This window comes from Tachypleus tridentatus, chromosome 2 (genome assembly GCF_004210375.1).
Source record: "Tachypleus tridentatus isolate NWPU-2018 chromosome 2, ASM421037v1, whole genome shotgun sequence".
Classification (NCBI taxonomy): domain Eukaryota; kingdom Metazoa; phylum Arthropoda; class Merostomata; order Xiphosura; family Limulidae; genus Tachypleus; species Tachypleus tridentatus.
Window position 1 is genome coordinate 1,550,666 of NC_134826.1, and position 23,932 is coordinate 1,574,597.

The 23,932-nt window shown below is 32.8% G+C and overlaps 1 protein-coding gene and 1 long non-coding RNA gene across 12 annotated transcripts in view; both read right to left on the minus strand.

Annotated features, from left to right (window-relative positions):
- Positions 1–4,178: 4,178 nt before the first annotated feature.
- On the minus strand, positions 4,179–16,378 carry LOC143237164 (uncharacterized). 8 transcript variants are annotated; one of them, XR_013019908.1, is made up of 3 exons: positions 16,213–16,378; positions 10,282–10,375; positions 4,179–8,696 (listed from the first exon to the last, which is right to left on the minus strand). It is a non-coding gene; the product is annotated as an uncharacterized LOC143237164 (long non-coding RNA). The 8 variants fall into 8 exon arrangements; XR_013019906.1 differs by having other exon boundaries at positions 14,558–16,378; XR_013019904.1 differs by having other exon boundaries at positions 10,282–10,525; positions 14,244–16,378.
- Positions 16,379–21,532: 5,154 nt separating this feature from the next.
- The window catches only part of LOC143237147 (serine protease grass-like), a 58,926-nt gene continuing 56,526 nt past the window's right edge, over positions 21,533–23,932 (minus strand). For all 4 annotated transcript variants that reach the window (XR_013019896.1, XR_013019892.1, XR_013019895.1 and 1 more), the window contains one exon: positions 21,533–21,832. Coding sequence is in view for 1 of the 4 variants with exons in the window: in XM_076476092.1 (XP_076332207.1) it covers positions 21,676–21,832 (157 nt within the window). In the remaining 3 variants the exon portion in view is untranslated. The remainder of the gene's footprint in view (positions 21,833–23,932) is intronic.

Genomic DNA, 23,932 nt, shown 5'->3' on the forward strand with positions numbered 1-23,932 from the left:
GGTTGAAGAGTGAGGATGAATGTTCATAAATCCAGATCAGATAAGTTCTCTTTCTTTTGGTTGGGTAAGATGTACATTATCCTATCATTCTGAGCCTGAGGTGTTGCCTTTCAGGCCTCTTCAGGTGTTGCAGACTTTCTTGTTGTGATTCTGGTGGCTCGTAACGTATCGCTCTGTGGCTACAGATTGGGATCTGCATATAAGTATACATGTATATATTTTATTCCAATTGCCATAACCACCAGAGTGAAATATAGGGACCAAGACTGCTTAATTCCTCCCCTGAATAGTGGAACCTCAGCTGTCTGATTGGAGCAGGCCTGTAGTGACGATCACATGTGTACAGTTTTACCCACAATACAGGAACTAAGTTCAGGGTTTTAGCTATAAGCAGGAGTGGAGGTATGTATAGCTTGGAAATTAACATTTTCTTAAATTCAAAATTTATTTCCAGTAATACTTACCTCTTCTGACACTCTCCTTCCCTTCCTCCTCACTGAGAGCCAGACTGGCATGGAGTCACTCTTGAAAAAGTAATAACATTATGTGAATGAAGTGCTTACGTATAGTACAAGGATAGAGAGTGCATTGATTCAGGTGGACAGTTGAACAATATAAATATTGCCAAGGGCAATTGAGTGGTATAAAAGACTGGAGAAAGTGAGAAAATTTCAGACCAACATTTAGATATGGAAAAGAAGAAACCCTGGCAGTTGAGCAATAGCTATAAATGTGAAAGGAGGTATGTATTAGTGGAAATACATTTTTAGTGTAAGAAAGTGTTAATATTCAACTGATGAAACATAAATTCTAATCTTTGTCGTGAAATTGTAAGAAAAGTGCATTTAATTAACTATACTCATTACAAAGTTAATTTTTAATCATTTGGTGTAAGTAGGTAACTTTTGATTGGAAGTTAATATTAATAAATTGTGTCTTCACTTTTTGTCTTATACAGTCATAATATCTTTTTTTGTTATTTTTATGTCCAAAGAATGAAGAAAAGGTACAGTAACATTAATTTTTACAGACAAATTAAAAGCACATTGACACCAAACAATTACAGGTCATAAAAGGTAAACGTGATTAAATATAGGTTGTCTAAACGTATATTAGTTGCTTTTGACAGAATTATTTTGACATAAATAAATAAAATATAGTATTATGCACAATTCTTTTAAGTAAAAACCATGATGAAATACAAAAACTGATCAAAATAATAGTTGATGTGTATCTGCATTTGAAACTTGTATGTTATGAGGGAATATTATTTATTAAACAAAAATAAGTTATGAAATATAATTAAATCATTTACCAGTCTGCCAGAGAATTTCTAGTTCCTGAAGAAAAAAGGAGGAGTATCTGCAATTCTAAGTGATTTATGAAATTTAAAAATTTGGTTTAATTTCACATCTGTTTATTTTTATATTGTGTTTTTATGTTTTTTTAAAAAATTATCAGGTTTTACATCAGTTGGTATTGGCAATATTTCTTTATTTTTCATTGTGTGAAATTTAGTTTCAAACTGAAGGATGTCAGAATTGAAATACAGATTAATTAACAGTGATGTTTTGGCTTTTATATATCTAAGGTTAGTCTTGTTTAACATGTTAGACAAACATCATCCTGATGAAATGTCACTAATAGTGTTTCAAATCTTGAAGCTAATTAACCTCTTTATTTGCAAATGATGTAATAATAGCTAAATATAATAACTATGTACTTCTGGTTGATGTGTATCTGTTATTTATAACTGGTTCGAAAATTAATTATAGATTAAATAAAAGTAACTAAAATTGGAATGATGTCCATTTAAAATTAGAATAATAGTACAACAAATGCACTCTTGTGGTATATGAGTGATAACTTCTTCACTTTGAATAATGTACATATGCATACATTTTATTTTTTAAACGGTTATTTTGCATATTGTAATTATTGCTACCAGTATTCTGCAGGAGATTATATATTTTTATAGAAAGAATGAACTTAGAAGTTATTGTATCTGTTTGGGTTATTGGTTGCTTTTAAATTAAAAGGAATTTCTTTCAAGCAAGGGAATGATATTTTAGTGTTTACATAACACTAGCTACATACCATATTATAATTTTTATGTGTGTACTTACTTTTGAAGTGAAGCAAGTAATTGGAACCATATAAATGAATCAAGTATAGTTTTATAAAAGTGATGAAATAACTGCAATAGCTGAAAGTAAAAAACAAACAGTTGTTAAATTTTCCTTTTTTGTATGTTACAGTGGAGCACCATTAAGCCGCAGACCAGTAAACCGCGAAATCGCTTAAGCCGCTGTAGTAAGTCTTGTCCCAAAATTTTTGTTGTATTAAATCTACTACCTGGCTTTTTAAAGTTTCTCACACTCTCCTTGTCGTTGACACTGACATGACAAATGTGAACGAGGATTTAATAATTTATGCAACTGCGCAATATCGCTACCATGAGATTTAAAATGGCGCCCGCATGTAACACGGAAGACGAAATTTTACAGGAAAAGCGAACCATCGCAATGCATTGGTCGTTTGTGTTAAAACGGCACTTGTCAATTGTATCTGAATAGTCTATACGTTAATATTATAATGATCATGCAATGGCCCGGATGAGGCTCCTCGGCGGAGCTGTTGGCGACTTCGGCTTTTCAGTCACAAAGGTTTAAGCCGCGGTTAAGCAGATTAACCCCCCAAATACCGCGGCTTAACAGCGTTCCACTGTATTTAAGAACTTTATAATTCAGTTAAAAGTACATTACTTGTTATCAGTTCTTTCAAAATGTTTCCAAGGAGTTTTACAATCAGTTATACTTTAAGTTGAAATTAGTAATGTGTATTCAAACAAAAATAATAGCCATTGAGTGGTATAAATATCCTAAAAGAAAAGGAAAGCCTTGTTGTGATATTAGAATTTATTAAGCATTTTTTTTTAGAAAAGTTGTGTACATTATCAGACTTCAAAGTTTAGGTTTTTATTTATTCACTGTTTGAAAATGTGTCTTTATTTTGATAAAAGAATGTAATAATGATATTTTTAATCAAAATATGTCAGTAATACTGCTACGTGTAGTTTGTTTTTTATTTAGTGCCATATTGATGTCTATTAATGTTGTGTGACACTGAAATTTAAATCATTATAACTCTCCTTTTCACACAAATACTATTTTTTTGGAGGGTAGGATTGTTTGCAACATATTCCAGTATTTGAAGCTGATACTCTCTGATATTACAAAATTAAAGAAAATCTGTGAAGTGGAAAATCACTGGATTCTTTCAGATAACTGGAAGTATTACTGAGATTAGTTTTTTAATATTTACCTGATAAATATATATGTTAAAACTACTATTAGAAAATTCTACAGTCACATCAGTAACAAATGTAACGACTAATCATATTGGATTTTCGATGTTTATCAAATAAAGGGATCTATAATATCTTAAAAAAAACTTGTAAATTTTAATGTTGTAATTCTCAAATAGTAATGTTTTTCTACTTCAAAGTTTTTATATCTCTTTTAAAGCTCAGTAAGTTTTCAGCTTTGAATGCTGAAATATATTGACATCAATGTTAAAAAATTAATTTTAAATTAAATATGTCATTTTTAATCTGTAACTGTGTATAAACTTGAAAAGGCATAACTCTAAAGGTATGTGCCTGGTTGTCCGCTATTTTACAATTTATTGAAGTTTCAGAATTATAAGTATATATGATTTTAGAGTTAATTTCATACTTCAGAAAATGTTAAATAAGCATTATATTTACTAATTTAAGTACTAATAAAATTTGTTTTAATTTAGTGAAATTTTTACAGAATTAGGGTTTTAAAATGTGTTTTAAACTATATTTTTGTAGTGAAGTTCACCTGTTATTCCATGCAACTGTTACAATGCTTCAAAACTTCTTTTTGATGTAGATTAACTAAACATCAGTTACTAACATTATTTCATCTGTAGTTGCTTTTCTTTGATCTGTGATGTGTGGGAATAATTTGTTTCCATCCATAAATAATTTACATTTAAATTTTAGTTTAGTGAGCTGTATAGTAATTAAATAACAGATTGAAAACATTTTTTCCATTTGAAATTTTTACTGAAGCTATATTTTGCTATGAATGTGAAAATATTTATGAATCTTTGCATTACTATGACAAATGTGAAAAACAAATGTTACCTTTTTAAAATACTGTGTTATAGGTGACTTAGGTTGTTTGGTGTGCTTGTGTTAATCCTTTATTTCATTAAAAGTTTAATCTGGTAAAAGTATTTGGACTTTTGCATGCAACTACTAAATATGAAAATATACACACACATTTAGAAAATTTCTTATTTGAAACGAAAATGATATTTTGATTTTTTTGTCATTGTTTTCTTAGAAGTTTTAAATTGTCAAAATGTTAATGTGTAGTTATCAAATAATTTAAAAGAACTCAGATCAGTTTTTTTTATTTAAGTTACAAGAAACTGAGTTGGTGCTGCTTTTAATTTTATTAGTATTTCATACAAAATTCCAAATATTCACAATATATTAAATAGGTTTATAAACAATTTTATGCATGGTATTTTCACTTATATGCTGGTCAAAGAAATTTTTAATATATTTATGATCACCACTTTTTCAAGATACTAAAATTCTGAAAATGTGTTACAATAAAATATACTTTTTTTTCTATTAGTTTCACATAAAATGAAATAATTGAAAAGTTTGAAATATCGTTCAAATCATGCATTGCTAATGCCGATGATGCATTTAATTTAAAAAAAGTTGTAATAGCACATGAAGTCGGAAAAAAAAATTATGTTATAGAAAACTTCAAGAGTCTTCCATTCTTATTTTATATGCTGTATTTTTTTGGTAGCTCTAACATAAGTGTCAACATTATATATAATCATTTCACTTATTTTGCTTGTCTGCTTTTTGTCTGTACAGTGATTAAACTTCACTGAAATGTTTCATGATGACTTAAGGAAATCAAGTAGTATAAATTTAGAATCTCTTAAGTATCAAGTTCAGTAAAATATTTCAAAATCTCCAGTTCTTGATTTAAAATACAAGATGAATAATTTTTGCTGTCTTTGCTTATAATTGGGTAGTGGATCATATGAATGAAGATTATGGTATTTCATTTTGGTTAAAATCAAACATTGTCTTTATTTCAACTCTCATAATAAATTTAATGCATCTTGTTTCATTGTGATTGCTTCTAAAACATTAATATAATTGTTTTCTAATAGTTGGTGACATCAAGTTTTCTAGCTTCAAAAATTAATTCTATGCAGATTTTAAACAACTAAAAATTTTGTAAGAGTGAATGTTCATAAAAACGAAAATTGTAAATACTTGCGAATCTTTTCAAGTGATTACTTGTGTTGTAACTGTCCTGATCATTTAATGTTGTTCTTTGCTATATTGAAAATGTAAAATAGTGGAAGTTCGGAGAAGCTAAACATTGTGTAATTTATAGAATTAATCTTGCATATTCATAGAAATGTGCATCGCATAATAATACCAATTAGGACTAAATAAATATTGTAGTTCCTTCTGTTTTAATGTTAATCATGATTTTTATATCACTTGTTTTATTAGCTATCAAGAAACTGCAATTTGAAATAGATGGAAAATTCACACATATTACTTTGTGACAAATTTTGTACAATGAAAACAAGTTCCTAAAAATTTATTATAAGAAAGGAATTAAAATGGATGTTACACACATAATGCCAGGCTGAAGTTATTTTTGGTTTTTAAAAAAGAAATAATAAATATATGATGAAAAGTATTGTGATATAGATTTATCTTAATGTTTTAAATATTTCTACAAAGATGAGACATTGATCAAAACTAACTCAAATGGTAAAATAAATTTTATTCATAAAAAGCATATATTTACTCCTTCTAAAAATAAGTGCAATACCATTTATTTTTGCCTAAATTTCATACTAAGCTTCTTTCTTTTATTTCACCACCTCAAATCACTACAGTTATGTTATAATGTATTTGGTCCTTTATCCTTGAAATTAACACATTTTACCTCCATAAAATGGGTTTTGGTTTTTGCAAAATAACCAGGATGTGCTTATTTTGGAAATGGTAGCTGATTTGTATTTTCAGCTACTTATCTTTCTCTCTGTTGCTCATTATGAGAAAGTGTTCAAGAGAGTTCCTACATTCGAGTAAGAACTTTAACAGAGGAGGAAAGCTATACTGATCTGAGAGTGAGAACAGGGGAACCTCACTTGACTAAGAGAACTCCTTTACTGAACAGTTCTTCCTTACACTTCCAGAGCTTGATACACAATTCACCAACAATATGAATAAACTGGGATCTGATATATTAGTTGTTCTTGTTTTCAAGGATAGTGGTAAAAAACTTGTAAGATGGTGTTACAGATCATGATTACACTGCAAATGGAGCAGTCTGTATTCAAGCTGTGAAGATAGGTGTCCAGTTTTCTTGAAGCCCCATACTGGATGGAATTCTTGGAAATGGCCATAAACAAATTATGTTGAACAGTATGCTACAATTTGATCATTACCACCACCATAAGGAGCCTTCTGATGATGAAAAGTGTTGGCAAATAGTACTACAAGAACTAGAACTTTGTATAAGAGCAGCCTCAACCTGTGATGTCTTTGTCATGGTAACACATCCTTCCCAACAAAAAGAAGTGAAAGTATAGCATTTAGCAGAATGTAATAATTCCAGCTTTTAAGCAGTAACAGAAGAGATGATACACAATTGCTTGATGTCTTCATCTGTACAGGGCAGTCAGATGATCAAGATATTGACACCTAAAAGAGCAGGCCCCTAACTTTTTGATCTATCTAGTGAAGAGAGAGATTTTCTGAAATGTATGTATTCATATTTATCTTACTATAATCTAAGATCTGCTTGTTTGTCTTCTAACTTCACTTAGGCTTTTTTACATTTGGACTTGTCATGTATGTTTTAATAAACTAGAAATTAATTGGGATATTTAATATATTTGTATTTAGAAATTAATAGATTTCACAACTCCATTGATGGTTAAATATGGATTAGCCACTAGGAGCAATGATGGTATTTTTGCAGTTTCCTCTTTCATTATAGGAGGTATATGTATAGTGTGTATACTTTCAATCATTATTGTAACACACTTACAACTTAAGCAGAAATAGTGTTTATATACACTGCCTTGCATAGCCATGTGTTAGAGTGCTCAACTTGTTAACTTATTATCACAGATTTGAATCTCTGTCACATTAGACGTGCTCACTCTTTCAGGATGGGGGCATTATAATGTTACAGTCAGTCCTACCATTCATTGGTAAAATAGTAGTCCAAGAGTTGGTGGTAGGTGGTGATGACTAACTGTTAAATTAGGGATGATTAGTGCAGATAGTCCTCATGTACCTTTGTGCAAGATTCAAAACAAATAAACACTATTTATGTTAATAACTGGTAAAATATTAATTTTACAATTGCATTTTGTTCTCAAATTCCATTGAGCATGTAAGGATTTTTTTTTCACACATTGTTTAAACATGCTTTCAAGATGGACATACTTATGTTAAATATGATGTTTTGTTTTCCATTTTTGCATGCACAGCCATATATTTGAGCCAAGATTTAGCCATAAAATGTACAATAACTTTTTCTATGAAATAAATGAATCATATAAGTGATTTGTTAGCTTTCCTAAATCTTTCACATTGCATTGCATGAATATATCTACTACTATTTAGAATTCTTTACATTTCAACAGTTTATTAAAATATAGATAATTGTCAGGAATTCTGGAACATTTAGGAGCTGAACCAAGTTAAATGACTTGAGACTGAGAACTGTGATATAGACTTCTCAAATCATTATGTGATATTATATTCTCTATCGTACAAGTCTTTTTTCAAGATATCTCACCTTTATATAAAGGGCTACAAGGGACATGCTAACTGTCCAAGTTCAATAAAGAAATTACCTTCTGGAGACCTGTTGGTCAAAATATGATTACCGTGTAGTAGTGAACTATTGAAGTTATCTTCTGTGTTACTTTTAATTCCTCCAGAGGAGTTATTGTTGAGAGTGATATCATTGAATCACAGTTACTTGCTGCTCTCTCCAGTCAAGGAGCATTAGCATCTCTCCTCTTGGAAATGGAATATCTTGGCTGACTAGGTTCTGATTTTGACATTTGTTACCCTCTTTCTCCATTATACTGTCACTGAAATGTACAGTCCAATTATATGTTTAAATCATCCTTTGTTTTCACTATCAGTGGATTAGAGACTAAAACATTTTGCCTTAGTCATTTAACTTGTGCTCATTGTGGTTGCAAAGACTGATAGCAACAAGTACCAGCTGAAGCCTTCATGTGTCAACTGCTCTCTCATTCTACATCATGTATTAAATGGATTGAGGAGGAGGTTTAGCAAATTAAAGTCTTAAATAACATCTCATCAGGCTTAGAAGATAGTGGTAGATAGTGGAGTTGTTTTCTTCCCTTGTCATGGATGGGCTACTTGACAAGTTAACATATAGTCCAATCTCCATCCTTGTAAGTGAAAACTGTGAATTTTGGGCTATTTCAGTCGGCCTTGAAGTGCAGAACCATTATTTGGTCTTACCCTTGTTCACTTGAACCACATTCACCTGACAGGATTCTGCCCCAGAAATCCAAGACAGAATCCTTAGAGGTCAATAAACCTTTTCCAACTGAAAAGAAATAAGCAAAGGTGTTATAAACCAAAACAAAGAGGCTCCCTGCCTATTTTTATGTTTTCTAGGTAAAAATGGCTATAGTAATACAGTATAACTGTCAATGTTTCTGTTATAATTTGGTTGATGTTTAGGCTTTGATTAATACTTACCATGCTTTATCACCTTAGAAGAATTCTCTGTACTCTGGATATTTTGTACTCTCATTTGATTAAGCTTAAAGATGCTGGACTCTGTGTGTCATCAGAGGCTTTGGTCTGCAAAGCTCCACTCCAAGGTTTGCACACTGAATCTTATGAACTTTCATTTTCATGTCTGACATTTGCAACTGTGTTTGAAGTATGCTGTGAGATCCTGCCCTTGTTACAGAATTCCAGTTGTTATGTCTTCACGCCCTATACTAAAATGGGCAGTGTATTAAATGATATTGCAGAATCCAATCATCAACTCCCCCCCACCACTTATGACATTTCTTTCAGTTACCTGAAGAAGTTAAGCATACCTGACTGTAAATGTTGTCTTCTATTTTCTAAACACATTTCTATCTATTATTTTATTCCAATTTTTACAAATAGTTCTAAACCATGTGACTCTCTAGGCTTTGTCATGGATTACTGTGGTTTGTTTTTGTTACTCGCAGGGTTCCTTCAATAGATTCTATATTCACTGCTATGTAATATGCTATTTCATTTGCCCTGGATCATTTAGAAGTTAAGCAGTACAATCTACACTAATCTGCTTAGCTGTTTAGAGACTCTGAAATTATTTAATGCCAATTCTCTTGAATATTGGTCCATTTTTATCATCTATAAATTTATTTTTCTCTGGATCCCTCACTGTGTTGATATTATCTTGGTAATGTTGCTGTCTTCTGTCTCTTCTGGTGATATTGCAGTTCTGCATGCTCCTTGTGTGGATTCAAGCTTTTAATTAATCAAAATATTACTTTAAGCAACATGATATTAAGTGTGTTTTTTGTTTTCTTCTGATAAAGCCTTCTTTGTTGCTTGGCCAGCTGGTTTACATAGAGTTCCCGAAACAAGGTTCTGCATTAGTCACAGATTCTTCACCCATAAATTTCTCTATGTTGCCCTTGCGACAGTCAAATCTAACTACCCACATTATACTTTCTTACTGTTGCTGCAATTATCAGTGATAGCATCATTTTAGCTATGTTTTATTGCGGGGTTTGACTTTGATATTAGATAGTGCCATTAGTGATGGTAACACTGTACACATTGATCATATTTGTTATGAGTTATTGGTGTTCTTAATGTCACTTAATTTTAATCATGTTTAATAAAATACACAACCTAAAATATTTTAGATATGTAAGGTATTTTGTATACTTATTTTACTTTATTTTAATTAGTTGTTTTTACCTAACTTAAAACAAAGCATTTGGCATAGATAGCCTTGACAACAAAAACAAATGTTTCAAGTTCTGATTTTTGTAGCATACTAAAGCTAACTGAGATTCTTTGCAAAATTCAGTTTGAAGTGTTACTTTGTTAAAGCTGTATTGATCATAAAACTTATCTTCTCTATCATGGGATAGTTGCATTGTGTTCTTCTCACTCACATGTTCAGGGAATGCTTCTCTGACTGTCACATGGAATAAATATCTCTCCATTTCACTGTCACTTTCTGATTGGTCAACAGCAGGAAGAAAGTTTCTTTAACAGAGAAATACAATAGAAATGTGCATACATATGTGATATATTACAATGAACTGAATTACCTCGAGAGCTATATCAGATAAGTCCATCAAACAGAATAGTTGGCAAAAAGTATGGTATTGCAGAGCAGTGTCAAACCTTTACTGGCTGAGTTTTAAGTTAAAGCATAAATACACTGAAAAAATGAAACGGTCTTTATTTCTATAGAAAGACAAAACATGGTGTGTGAGAAATTACTAACGTGAAGTTTAGTTATATTTGTTTCTAAAACTGGATCATCCATTAGATTGAGTAAATACAAGTTTGCTAGCTTTGAAAAACTTCAGATTTACTCTACATAATATGTGATGTCATGTGACTGGTCATTCACATTGAATGGTGTTTAACTTCTAGATATTATCTGTATGACTATTGTTTGACACTGGTGCCAAATGACCATTGCCAACCAATGCCTTAGGGACGAGAGTGTAAACGGGTACAGGATTGTAGGCAGCGATGTAGTTAGATGTTAGGTTATTAATTAGTATAAGTATAAAAGTGTTCCTTTATATTGCTTTCATTTTGGTTTTAGTTGTTATATAAGTAGGGCTTCATTGATTTTGCATTTGTTTATATTTGTTTCCATGCTTAGTATCTGAGTGTTTTCTTTCGTTATGTTGTGTTTACTTGAGTTGTAGTGTTCAGAAAAGTGTGAAAGTGTGGTTTTTTTATGTTGTTTGAGTCTGGTTTCCATTTTTCTGCTTGTTTCTCCAGTACAGAAACCATGGCAGTTATTGCATTATATCAGTTCATCTCATAAGTAATGTCCAAAAATTTAATACAGAAACTGCATCATCATTTCTGTCTTTGTAGAAGGCTTTAATGACTAAAATGTGTAGTAGGAAGTGTGTAAAAATGTCAAGACAACTAAAAGAAACTAACCCAATTCCACCTGTTCAGATTTTTAATCAAATAAACCCTTATGAAGATACATGTGTCTGAGGACCACATCAGGCATATAATGTTTTATGAGTTTAAAAAAGACAATTGTGCAGCAGAAACTACATGAAACATTCAAGGTGTTTATGGTGTGGAGTCTCTCAATGAAAGAAAATATCAAAGGTGGTTTCAAAAGTTCAGATCAGGTGACTACAGCTTAAGTGATGCACCCCGTTCAGGTTGTCCTGTTGAGTTTAATGATGACTTGATGCTGGCTGCACTGGATGAAGATTGTGCTGTAACAGTTGAAGAACTAGCACATAAACTTAATTCAACCATTTAACAACTTGCCATCATCTGCAGCAGCTTGGAAAGGTGTTTAAACTTGAAAAATGCTTATCCCATGATTTGACCGAAGCCAACCTGAGAGCAAGAGTGGACATTTGCACTTCTCTGCACTCTTGTGAACGTAACTCACCTTTTTGGACAGGTTAGTGACTAGAGGTGCAAAATGGATATATTATAAAAATGTTAAGTGCCACAGACAATGGCTCAGTGCAGGTAAATTAGCTAAAAGTACAGCTCAAAATGGGCCTCTACCCAAGGAAAGTCTTGTTAAGCATTTAGTGGGATATTGTTGGTGTGATCTACTTTGAGTTGCTGCCACTCAATGTTGCTATTACATCAGACTTTTATTAGAAGTTAGAGCACTTGAATGTTGCACGAAAGAAAAGAGGCCTGCTTTGATCAATTGTAAAGGTGTTATGTTACATCAGGATAATACATGGCCCATACAGCAAGGATCATATTTACAAAGATTGAAGAGCTTCACTGTGAAAAATTTCCACATCCTCCTTATTTTCCAGACCTTACCCCATCTGATTATCAGCTATTCAGAAGTTTGCAGAACTATCTTGAGAGAAAAGAGCTTGGAACACCTGAAGATATCAAAACTACCCTCTCTACATTCTTTTCCTCCAAACTCCACGAATTTTATAGAAGTGTCATTCAGAAGCTTGTCAATCATTGGCAGAAGTAATTAATAATAATGAAACATATATTATTGATTAAATAACATTAAAAGCATTTGAAATCCTTTTTCTTTTACTGAACCTAAAATCGGACATTACTTAAGGGATAAACTGATATTTTTTAAATAATGTTGGTATCGAGTTTGTTGGTGTAGGTTTTACATAGTATGGACTTTAGTTTTGTATCTGATTTTTGAATAAATTTGTTGTTTACTGGAATGTTGTGTTTTGTTATAAGTTTTTCAAATATTGGTTATTTTTTTGCTAATGTTGGGAATATATGGTATGCAGCAGTTTAAGGTTTTGTAGTTTGTTGTATCTTGGGATTTATTATCGTTTGTTGTTAATCTAGGTGTGTGCATATGATTTTTTCAATGGTTTTTTGGAAATGTGTTGATGTTGATGAAGTGTTGTTTTATTTTGTTGATTTCATCATTAATTTTATCAGGTGAACATAGTTTTGTGGCTGTGTTTATTTGGTTTCTTAGTATGTTGAGTTTTTGTTTTGTTTCTTTCCATGTGCTAAGTCCCAGGGAATGGGGCTTGGCATGGCCAGATGGTTAAGGCACTCGACTTGTAATCTTAGGGTCCCAGCAAACAGGCTCACTTTTTCAGCTGTGGGGTCAATATATTATGACGGTCAATCCCACTATTCGTTGGTAAAAGGGTAGCTCAAGAGTTGGCAGTAGGTGGTGATGATTAGCTGCCTTCCCTCTAGTCTTACACTGCAAAATTAGGGACAGATAGCAGATAGCCCTCGTGTAGCTTTGTGCGAAATTTAAAACAAACCAAACCCAGGGAATGTATAGTCAAGTACATGTGAATTTTTGTGGATTTCTGTTTTGAATTGTGTATTGGTTCTTGTGATCTTGAGGTTGAGAAATGCTATTTGGTTAGTTTTTTTATATTCACAGGTAAACTTAATGTTGGGGTTTATAGAATTAATGTGGTTGAAAAACTTAAGTGTGTGTTCTGTAGATGCGAATCCAGCAATTGTACCATCAACATACCTGTACCAGTATAGTGGTGGGTGTAAGGCTGAAGTGATTGCTTAATATTCAGTGTGTCATGAAAATGGTTTGATAATGCTCAGCAACAGAGAATGGCTAATTGAAGAATGGAATATACAAAAATATTCAGAATTCATTTCTTCATGCAAAAATTCAGATTCCAATGTAAGGTTGGGTGAATTGTAATTAACCACAGCTCAGACAACATATCTACAGACTTCATTTGTACTCGTGCGCTTTTCTGTTGGTCTTTACCTGATCTACTACTTGTGACCTTGTTCTATACTCTCAAACCTTGTGTTTTTTCTCATATTTGGTTGTCACTTGAACAGCACAAAATGTTGTATATATTTCTAATTCTTGCCATATGGCTTTATAAATGGGTCCAAATTAAAGAAATGTTATTAGATTAAAAACATAATCCCTTACTTTGTATTATAGTGAATACTTCAGTAATGGAACAGAACTAATTTCTATTCTTCTGGCACTACAGTTTACATAACTTTTGTCAATAAGTAGAGGTAGACTGTATGAGCTTGCAAGTATTCTTTACTGAATTAACAGTGCAAAATGGCTAAAGCTGATGGATTAATTATCTGTGCAGAGCAAGTTCTGCAAGACTTCTGGGATATCATTGATCTTAGTAATAAGTTTCAGATTGAGACATGAAATCTGAAGTAAACATGAAGCTCATATTTTAGAATGACATCTAATGGTGAGTACATACAGTTTGATCCTGCAGTCCCAACATCATTTTTAAGTTTCTTTGTTTGTACAATTTTACATTCAAAATTAAATCAAACCACTTTACTATCAATATATGAATATGAAATTAACATTGTATTGTTTGTTATAATTTCAGTTTTTATGTTGACTAAATTTTAATTATTTTATTTCAAAGGATACCTTACAAAAGAATACTTAAACTGCAGTTTCTGTCTCACAATCCACGAGTTTGAAATCTCAACTTTAGCATCGTTTATCACTGAGACACACAAGCTGGCATGTACAAGCAGTTTACCCACACTAAGTACGTATGTTTAACCTACTTCCTGTGCCTCATTTTTAGTCTGTTCGGTTTTCAGCCTTTTGTGAGTTAGTGGTAAGTCTACAGACTCGCAGTACCTCGTTTGATTCTCTATGGTGTACATGGCGGATCGTCTACAGTTACTTTGCTCTAATAAAACAATTTACAAACTTTAACATTACCTTTAGCTCACCTATGAAAATTATGGAGTGAAGTCCACTTTGAAATAAGCTGCCTGTGATTTGTTTTTCTTGTGCTGATTCTTTGATCATGTGATGTTTTGGACTAGTTCCCTGTTACTTTATAGCCTGCAACTTACTTTATGGCTAACAGGTCTGAAAGTGAATATTTTCTTCGTAGTCGGGAATTGTGATACCTGCTGGAAGTTTTACTCCTTAGTTACATGAATGGGCAATTAGGCCTTATCTGACACATTATCAGAACTTTAGTTTCGTCTATCACCACCAGACGGAATAATTTTTCAGACTGCCAAAAAATATCTGCTTCTCAATTTTCGTGGTTCTAGGGTGGTGTTTGTAGGTCAACTAATAAGGTCTGTGTTCCATCATGGGACAGAGTAAGTTTAAGAACTTACAAGTCAACTTCGAAATTTTTTTTCGTTTCATATCACTTTGTTAGAAGATTCTCAACATTACCAGTTTCATTGAGAACGAGAGGATCCATTATTAGCACGTATGTGGTTCAATATTCAGCTTCCACATTCCTCCTAGTTGCTGCTGGAGTTTCGAAGTTTTTGGTTTCTACAGAGAGGGCAAAGTTTCATCATTTTCATGAATACCTGATATAAATTTCTTAGTATATTGGTACTCAGAATAGGTTTACACTGTTTCTACTTTTAGATACAACCCAAGTAGGCTTCTCGTTTGGGACTGTGATATCTATGTTTTCTCAGTTAAATGTGCCATCAGACTAGGTATTTTTATTTTTCATCTCAGTTCCCAGTTAGCCTAGCTCTCACATTCTGTTAAACAACGTAAAATAGGATGCCACACTCTTATACACCACCCCTTCTCTCACTGCATGAATGGTTCTTTTTATGCTGGGAATTTTGGTATCAGATGAACCCCTCGTACCTGTGCAACGAGAACACAGTGATCCTTTTATTGATCTATAAGTGAACAGGGATTCTACAGATTTATTTCCTGTTTTTCCTGGTTTCCTTAACCCTTTCATTACATGTTGGGTGGAATCCAACCAGTTCATAACCATGAAGGTATCCATGAGACTAATTATACTGATTTTTAATAATGTTCGCATGTGTTTATAAATTTTGTAAGTTATCAGTAAACATTAAAATGCTTTCATATACAAAATATAAGGGTTTTTTATTAAGAATTAATATATTTTAATTACAGATTTTCTCATAATTTTGTTTCTTTCAGAATGTTAAACAGGCAACATGCAGAGTAATTTTCATTTTAAGATTAAAAATACCTTTTCTAGTTGCAACTTATGTACTCAGCTGCTCCTTGTCGTACATTGCTAAGCCATAAGAAATTTGGAAAGTGGAGGATGTGAAACGAAATATATTTATAGGTTTTATTTATACGCTTGAATAACCATAAAAATTACTACATCATATGCTGATACCACAAATTTAGTAATTTGGTATTTGAAGTGATGCACAAAGCAACAAAATGGGCTCTTTGAGCTTTGTTCATCACGGATATCGAAACCTGTATTCTAGTGTTGTAAGTCTGCAGACATACCAACGTGCTATTGGAGACCGATACAGTACAAATCCATTATAATTTATCAAGTTTAATAACGGAGCTGTATGTGGGTGGAAAAAAATGGAATTTAAAATAAGTTAAAAACTCGACTTACGTGCATGAAGATGTGTCTCGAAATAAAGAAATGACGCCGTTATATTTGTAAATTGCTGGAAGGACAAATTGTGGGATATTTTTTTAGCTTTCTACTGGTTATTCACATGACATATTTAGAATTAAATGTATATAAGGGACCATTTCCAAAAATACAAGGAGTTGAACGGGGGGGTAACTGTTTGATTTAGTGATAACTTGCCACATAGAATGATAGGAGGTTTTTATTTTATATTACAGCTTTTTAATATCACTATTGTAAGTTTCTTATTCGTACAAATAAATATACTTCGTATTTTTACAACACAAATATTTAATTTGAACCAGTACTGTAGTCAACATACAATTTGACACAAAAATCAATGTATAGCGGTGTTTTTAAATAAATAAATTAAATAGTGTATAATTATAATATAATGACTAAGATTATAATTTACAGTTTGATGCCAAACTTAATTACACCAATTTATAAAATTGTAAATACGAGTGAACAAACGCAATGACGTGGCCTTTGACCTGTGACCCGTCATATTAAGGTTAATAGAGATCATTGTTCGATCTCGAGGGATACTGTTACAAATTGGTTTCTCTACTTCCACCTTCTCCACAGCTCCATTATCTTCAGAAATTCCATTCTTCAATGATGAGGGTACAGTAGTAAGGAGTTTCAGAGTATGCTCAGACGACGAAGATTCCTTATACTGTGTATTTGTCCTTGCTCTTCAACAAGCAAAGTCTGGGCTTCTTAACCCTATCACCATGGGCATCCTTTACTCCGTATGAAACAAGGTTTTAGTGTCTTACTTTTTTATTATTACTATAGCATATAATCAAAGCTTATAATCCATATTTTAATAGTATATGAGTTTTAAGTTTTTAATTCTATAAGGTAATATTTGAAAACTACGAAATTCCCCTAGTGTGATACATTTTCTCTAGGTATCTTCTCTTTATTACATCCACTACCCATCCAGTAACTATGAAATTAAATGTAAATTACCCACTGTAAAATTGTCATTACTCAGACAAACCATAATTTTATAGCCTTCAATTGTGTTTGGGTACAGAGCTATCAAATGGAAAACAGACCCCTTTTCTGTCACACCCACATGTCGCATTCTTTTTATCAGGTTTGTTAATGGTTCTGTCTTATGGTTAATTATATACTATCTATAATCACTAGAAAACAAATGTTTTCGTCTATCAATTGATGTATTACATGGCGTTGTGTTCTGAATATGTTATCGTCAGTTTCATTTGTAATGCAACTAGTAATGTACTACTACTATTAGTATAAAAGAATAGGATTAAGTGTCATCGATAGTTGTTGTTGTTTTGAATTAAGCACAAAACTACACAATGGGCTATCCATGCTCTGCCGTGTATCGAAACCCGGTTTATAGCATTGTAAGTCCGCAAACATACCGCTGAGCCACTGGGGGCGTCATTTATAGTCGATAGCGAACAAAAACACTGAAATTATTTTGTCTTGTTTTTCATGTTAAAACGTAAAAACAGGGTTAACTTTAGGTTAGTTAAGGTTCAATTAGGTAAAATAAATGATATAATAAAAATAGTTCACGAAGCATGCACGCGATCAACTTGGATTAGCTCACGAGTAAGGTAATTCAATAGCTTAATGTGATATGCACATTTCCCAAGTGACTTTCTACTTATAATGGCAGCAATAGTAATTAGACACAATTCAAAGGACAATCGTATGTATGTGTGTGTGTGTGTGTGTGTGTTTTCTCACACCAAAGCCACATCGGGCTATCTGCTAAGCCCACCGAGGGGAATCGAACCCCTGATTTTAGCGTTGTAAATCCGAAGAACAAAGGACAATCAAAATGACAATAAAACAATAAAATTTAATTATAAATAGATGCACATTGTAACGATTTTAAGCTATTTGGGATAAATGAATGTAGTTTAATGTTACATTTGATGTCATTTCAGAAAGAAAAAAGGGATAATTTATATTTCTTTCGATTTACTGAAAACAAACATTTCAAACCTATTTAGGGTATTTTAGAGATTACACAAACGAAATTTGAGATTTTTTAGATGAAGAAAAGTATTTTTAATTTTAACATAATCACTTTTCACATGGACTATTCAAAACGAATGCTCGATATATTCAAGGACAAATATTTTCTTACTTGACTAAAATTGTTTTTATATGAAATATTTTTAATTTTTACTGAAAGACTACCAAATTTCATGAAAATATATACACTTTTTAAACGATACTAGTATCAAATCTATAAATTGCAAGAGTAGAAAGAGGTCACGTGGTTGGTTAAAATGACCGAACCCATGTTGAGAGAGTTAAGGAGTAAATCATCAGGCTTCACTCTGCTTTTACACAGTGGTATCTTATGTTTCTCATTAAGAAGACGTGGTCTAGAGTTCCTTATTTTCAAATTTTGGACCTCTTTTCTCATGGGTGAGCATTTTTGTTTCTTCCTCTCAGGGTCTCTTATCTTATTTTCACAGAATTTAACTATGTGGCGAGTGGTGCCCATATAGTTGTGCTTTTATCAAACCAATTCTACACCATCAACTACTATTTCAGTATAATTTCTACCAGTTGCATCAGGCTCTGCAGAAATGAGGTGTTCCATAAGACCACCCAGGAAATCACTTGGTGGTATTACCATACTGTGTAAACCTGCCACATATGGACTACCATGACTAAAGCTAAAGGGGATTTCACTTGCCTCTCCTGATCATTGTACTGAATAACTTAGGGTTGGTTTGCTTTTAAGTATTTAATGAATCTGGTTCACCTGTTGCACTGTTCCCCATAATACCTCAACATGCATTATTCTCCAGATTCTATTCGTGGAGCTAGGAAATTTTGACCACACCCACTTTTCAGTCACTGAGATGGTGGAAAGAGGAGTTTCCTCCAGAGTGGTTAAGTGAATCCTCATAGTTTTGGAATAAGTGAAAGGTTTCCTTCTTTCCAACTTTGTTGGGGTGTGAAGATAAATTTTCATAATTATAGACCAGATTAGTTATTCTCCTTTGGTTGAGAAAAGCATACATGATCCATCATTCTGAGCCTTTTGGACTTTTTCAGGTGAAGGAGATGGTTTGTTTGTTTAGGTGTTGCTTACCTTCTCACTATGATTCTGGTTGTTCAAAATGCATCATTCCATGGCTATAGTTTGGGATCCAATCAAAGGTATATCTATATATTGCATCACTGTCCAATGCCCCAGTCACCACTGTGGGGAAAAATTGCCAAGACCCCAGTAGTGAAACCTCGGCTATCTGATTGGTACTGGCCTATAGTACTGGTTACTCATTTTCGCATTTCTAATTCCATACTTGATACAGGAACTAAGCTCCGGGTAAACAGCATACCTGTTCTGGATGTAGTGCAGTTTCTTCATTCGGCTATAAATCTTATCTTGGTGCACCCATAATATGTGCAAACACTTTCTGTATGGATAGTACTCTCACCAGCCCCTCCACCTCCTCAATGTGGGATTCTAGCTATAACTGGTAGTGAAAGTGAGTATGTTTTGGATGTTAACAGTTACTTAAACATATTTTTTTCCAATTATAAATGCCTTTGTTTATTTCTTTGTTTTGAATTTCACTCAAAGCTACATGAACGCTGTCTTTGAAAGTCGTCCCTAATTTAGCAATGTAAGAGTAGAGAGAAGGCGACTAGTCATCACCATTCACTGACAACTCTTGGGCTACTCTTTTACTAACAAACAGTGGAATTGACAATCACTATATAACACCGACACAGCTGAAAGGCCGAGATTGTTTGGTGCGAAGGAGACTTGAACCCGCGACCCTCAGGTTACGAGTCAAACGTCATAACCACCTGGCCATGCTGGGCTCAATTACCTTTGTTCACACCCTCCTGCTCTTCCTTCCCAGTAAGAGTCTGTGTGAAAGACTGGCATGATATCAGTCTCGAGAAAGTAATAAAATTATTAGAGTGAGGTACTTATATACAGCACCAGGATAGAGGACGCACTGGAGTAGGTAGAGAGTATTAGAAGACAAATATCGCCAAGAGTAATTGAGTGGGCTATAAAAGACGGGAGCAAGCGAGCAAAAATTAGATCAATGATTAAATGGGCAAATAAGAAATCATGGTGGTCGATTAATAGCTATAATGTCAGCAGAGGAAAGTGATATTAGAAATACATTTTCGATTTTAAAAAATGTTAACTTTCTGTTCAAAAGTGTTATTGAACAACTGAAAGAACATTGCACAGCGATCCGGAGATAATTGTTTTGAGTCTTTTTAGATTCATTAGTGCCTAGCATGCAAAATATTTAAGTATGGATTTAATTTTACTTATAATAGCATTTAAACATTGCTAATTATTAATTATTGTAAAATTGCGGAAATGCACGGGTCCTCAGCATAACAAATGATCATGGGTGAATAATGCCCTTTTTTAGCATCAAATGTCGCTCTTTTACTGAAATTATTATTGTTCCAAAATAGCAATATCAGAGAGTGCTGAAAGAGCTTAACATCATCGTAAGTCGTTGAACTTTCAGTTTACCTTTTGATTATAAGAAAATATTCTTCCTCCAACCTGGGTATGAAAAGCTATTGAGAATATTCTAGAGTGTTGAATGTGTGGGAAAATGTTCATTATGATCTAGTAATTTGATGGTTAAGTTTCCGTCTGAAATAAGTAGTTTTAGACTGATTCTTGATTGCCATATGATAGTCTTTGTAGTAGTTTCGTTAAAGAAATGAAAAATAAACTAAAAATACTCCTAACACTTTTATCAGAAATGAATTTACTGTACAACGTAACTGTTTCCAAAACCAGGAAATTCTACCTGAAATTGGTCTGTGGCCGAAACTATATACAATAAGTCATTTGTAATAATAGTGTCGAAGTATTTCAATTTATTTTTCTTATTTTCTCTAATCAAAATTGTTAACTGTTTCTGCTAAATGAGCACTTTCATGCACCTTTGAAAGTTTCAGAAATCTTTTCTCTCAGCAACTGTGAAACAAACTAATCAAGATATCATTACATCTTTACAGTTTTATTACTGAAGCAAAAAATTAATTTATGACGTTATCATTCTACTTTGTAAATAAATGGAGTATTTTGTGTGTGTGTGTGCAGCTCTAATAAAGTAAAGAATTAGTGCATTTAAATTAGAAACTATTGTGTTTGTTTTTTACTTAAGATACTGTATAACATTTTAAAATGAGATTTTACCTTTCTAATCTGTCTTATTAAAGACAAAATACAGTCTTGTGAAAATGTACCACATTGAACTGTTTTACATTAATTTTCTCAACTGGAACTCAAAGCTTAAACATTTCAAATAATCTGGATTTATTTATCTCTATCTTGAGAATATTGAATAAGGGAATATACTGATAAAAAGAAAAACAGAGACATTCTAAAATCATGTTACCACATCCTTGTGCAAAACGGTAAGAGTGAAAAAAACATTATTCAATGTAGATTGGATTCAATCCAGTCGAGGTACTCTGTGACTCTTGTATACACAGCAGGGAAGGGTCCACCACACCCACGCCCGAAGGACAGTATGCCAACAACACTGAACTTGTTTTCTTCCAGAAGTACCAATGGACTTCCTGAAAAACCCTGTAAAAAATTGTGTTAGGATATTTGGTGATAACTGTAAAAACGTGTTCAAGATTAACACCAGCCAAATAAAAAAAAATCCAATTCTAAAGTTGTTTTATCAGATACAAATTAACGGTTTCTTATGTTTGTTATGGTGTTCTTTTGTTTTTTCGTACACATATTTACTGAAATTTATATCGTGTTTTGCTGTACGATTGTATTTTAAGTTTAATATTAGTGTGGGTTATAATTAGTATGTTACACATTTTATAGTTAATGCTTACGCTTACATTACATTGTGGGGCCCGACATGGCCAAGCGTGTTCAGGAGTGCGACTCGTAATCTAAGGGTCGCGGGTTCGCATCCCCGTCATGCTAAACAAGTTCGCCCTTTCAGCCATGGGAGTGTTATAATTTGACGGTCAATCCCAGTATTCGTTGGTAAAGGAGTAGCCCAAGAGTTGGCGGTGGGTGGTGATGACTAGCTGTCTTCCCTCTAGTGTTACACTGCTAAATTAGGGACGGCTAGCACAGATAGCCCTCGAGTAGCTTTGTGCGAAATTCAAAACAAACAAACAAACATTACATTGTGCTTCAATATAATTATATATTTTGTAAGCTGTATGTTCTATGTTTCACATAAATAATTGTTATTATGTACTAGTTGTATGGTATACAGGAGTATAACAAAATTATGAATTTTCAAATGACGCAAGGATCTTGCTACAAAATGTCCTAAAGAAAAATTAAAACCACAATCCCAAAGCTATCAATTTTAACCCCAACTTCGACATCTTTATACATTTCTGTAGACCAAAGTTAGGATCAAATTTTATAAATTATAATTACTGATTCACTATTTTTATAGCAAGATTCCTTCTTCGTCATTTCAAGATTCATAATTTTTAATACTCTTGTTTGTTTACTTTTATGCTTTATATGGATAAACTATATACGTTACTTTTAGAAACTGTCACATACCTATCCATTCATATGTAGCAACATTGAACCACTTACAGAGAGAAAACGTTGGACGACGTTGTTTAGTTGTTGTTGATCTCGGCTCTCTGAAGCGATCAGTAAGTCAGATGAAAAATTGTTTTAATTTTTTTTAATCTTGTGGCGAAGCGACTGTCAACTTTTTGCCACTGTAAGTGTTGATTTCGTTGTGTTTATGTAACCCAGTAAGATTCTGGTGGAAAAAAAAATATAAAACGATTTTTGGGAGAATGTTTTCGGCCACCATTTTATTTCATGTTCGTTCCCTACTACTGGGTACTAGAGCACCAAGTGATGCTCTTTGCTAGTGCTCAGTTAGTTAGGGCTAGTATGCTGTCTTTCACGTGTAGGAGTATTGCTACCATTTATTAGTTTCGGTGCACTTTCTGCCTTATATGTACAGTTTTAGTACAATTTTTTTATTATTATGCTGTAGACATTTAATTTGCTCGTTTACCGACAAGTTTTAGTTTGCTGTAGGTTTCATTTATGTAGTTATAACTGCTTACTTACAGATAGAACATATTTTATTCTATTTCCCATGTGTGGTATCTTACATAAATTTACTGAAACAAACGATTAGTGTCGTGTGCATTCCTTTTTCTGTATTCGTATTTAATGCTATCTTCATTCTGGATTCTAACTTCCGTCATACGTGTGAAAATTTGCTCTACTTATTACTACTATGCTGCACATTGTTTTCTCAGTATAGACTTGGAGCTGTCATGATTATTAGTATATCAGTTATATTTTCTATATAATTGTCACAATTATGGCTAGTGGGCCAATGCACCCTGTTTACTACTACTGCGAGTCACTGGTTGTTGTAAATAGTTTATTGCGTCTTCTTTCTTTATTTGCTGTACGTTTTATTTGTGGTGGAAAGAGTTTCAACTATCTTATATATATTTCAAACCGTGGTGTCTGTTCACACGATCGTCTGTCTCCCGTTTACAGCGAGCGACCTCTTCCGGTTCCGAGTTTGAAAAGCTGCGCACGCAGGCAAAGTCCAACACTCACTTTTGAAATGACGGAAGAACATACATGAACGATGTTGATCCTAAATTCTATTTCACAAGCAGAATATTCTACATTAAGTTGTTAGGAATTATCACACTA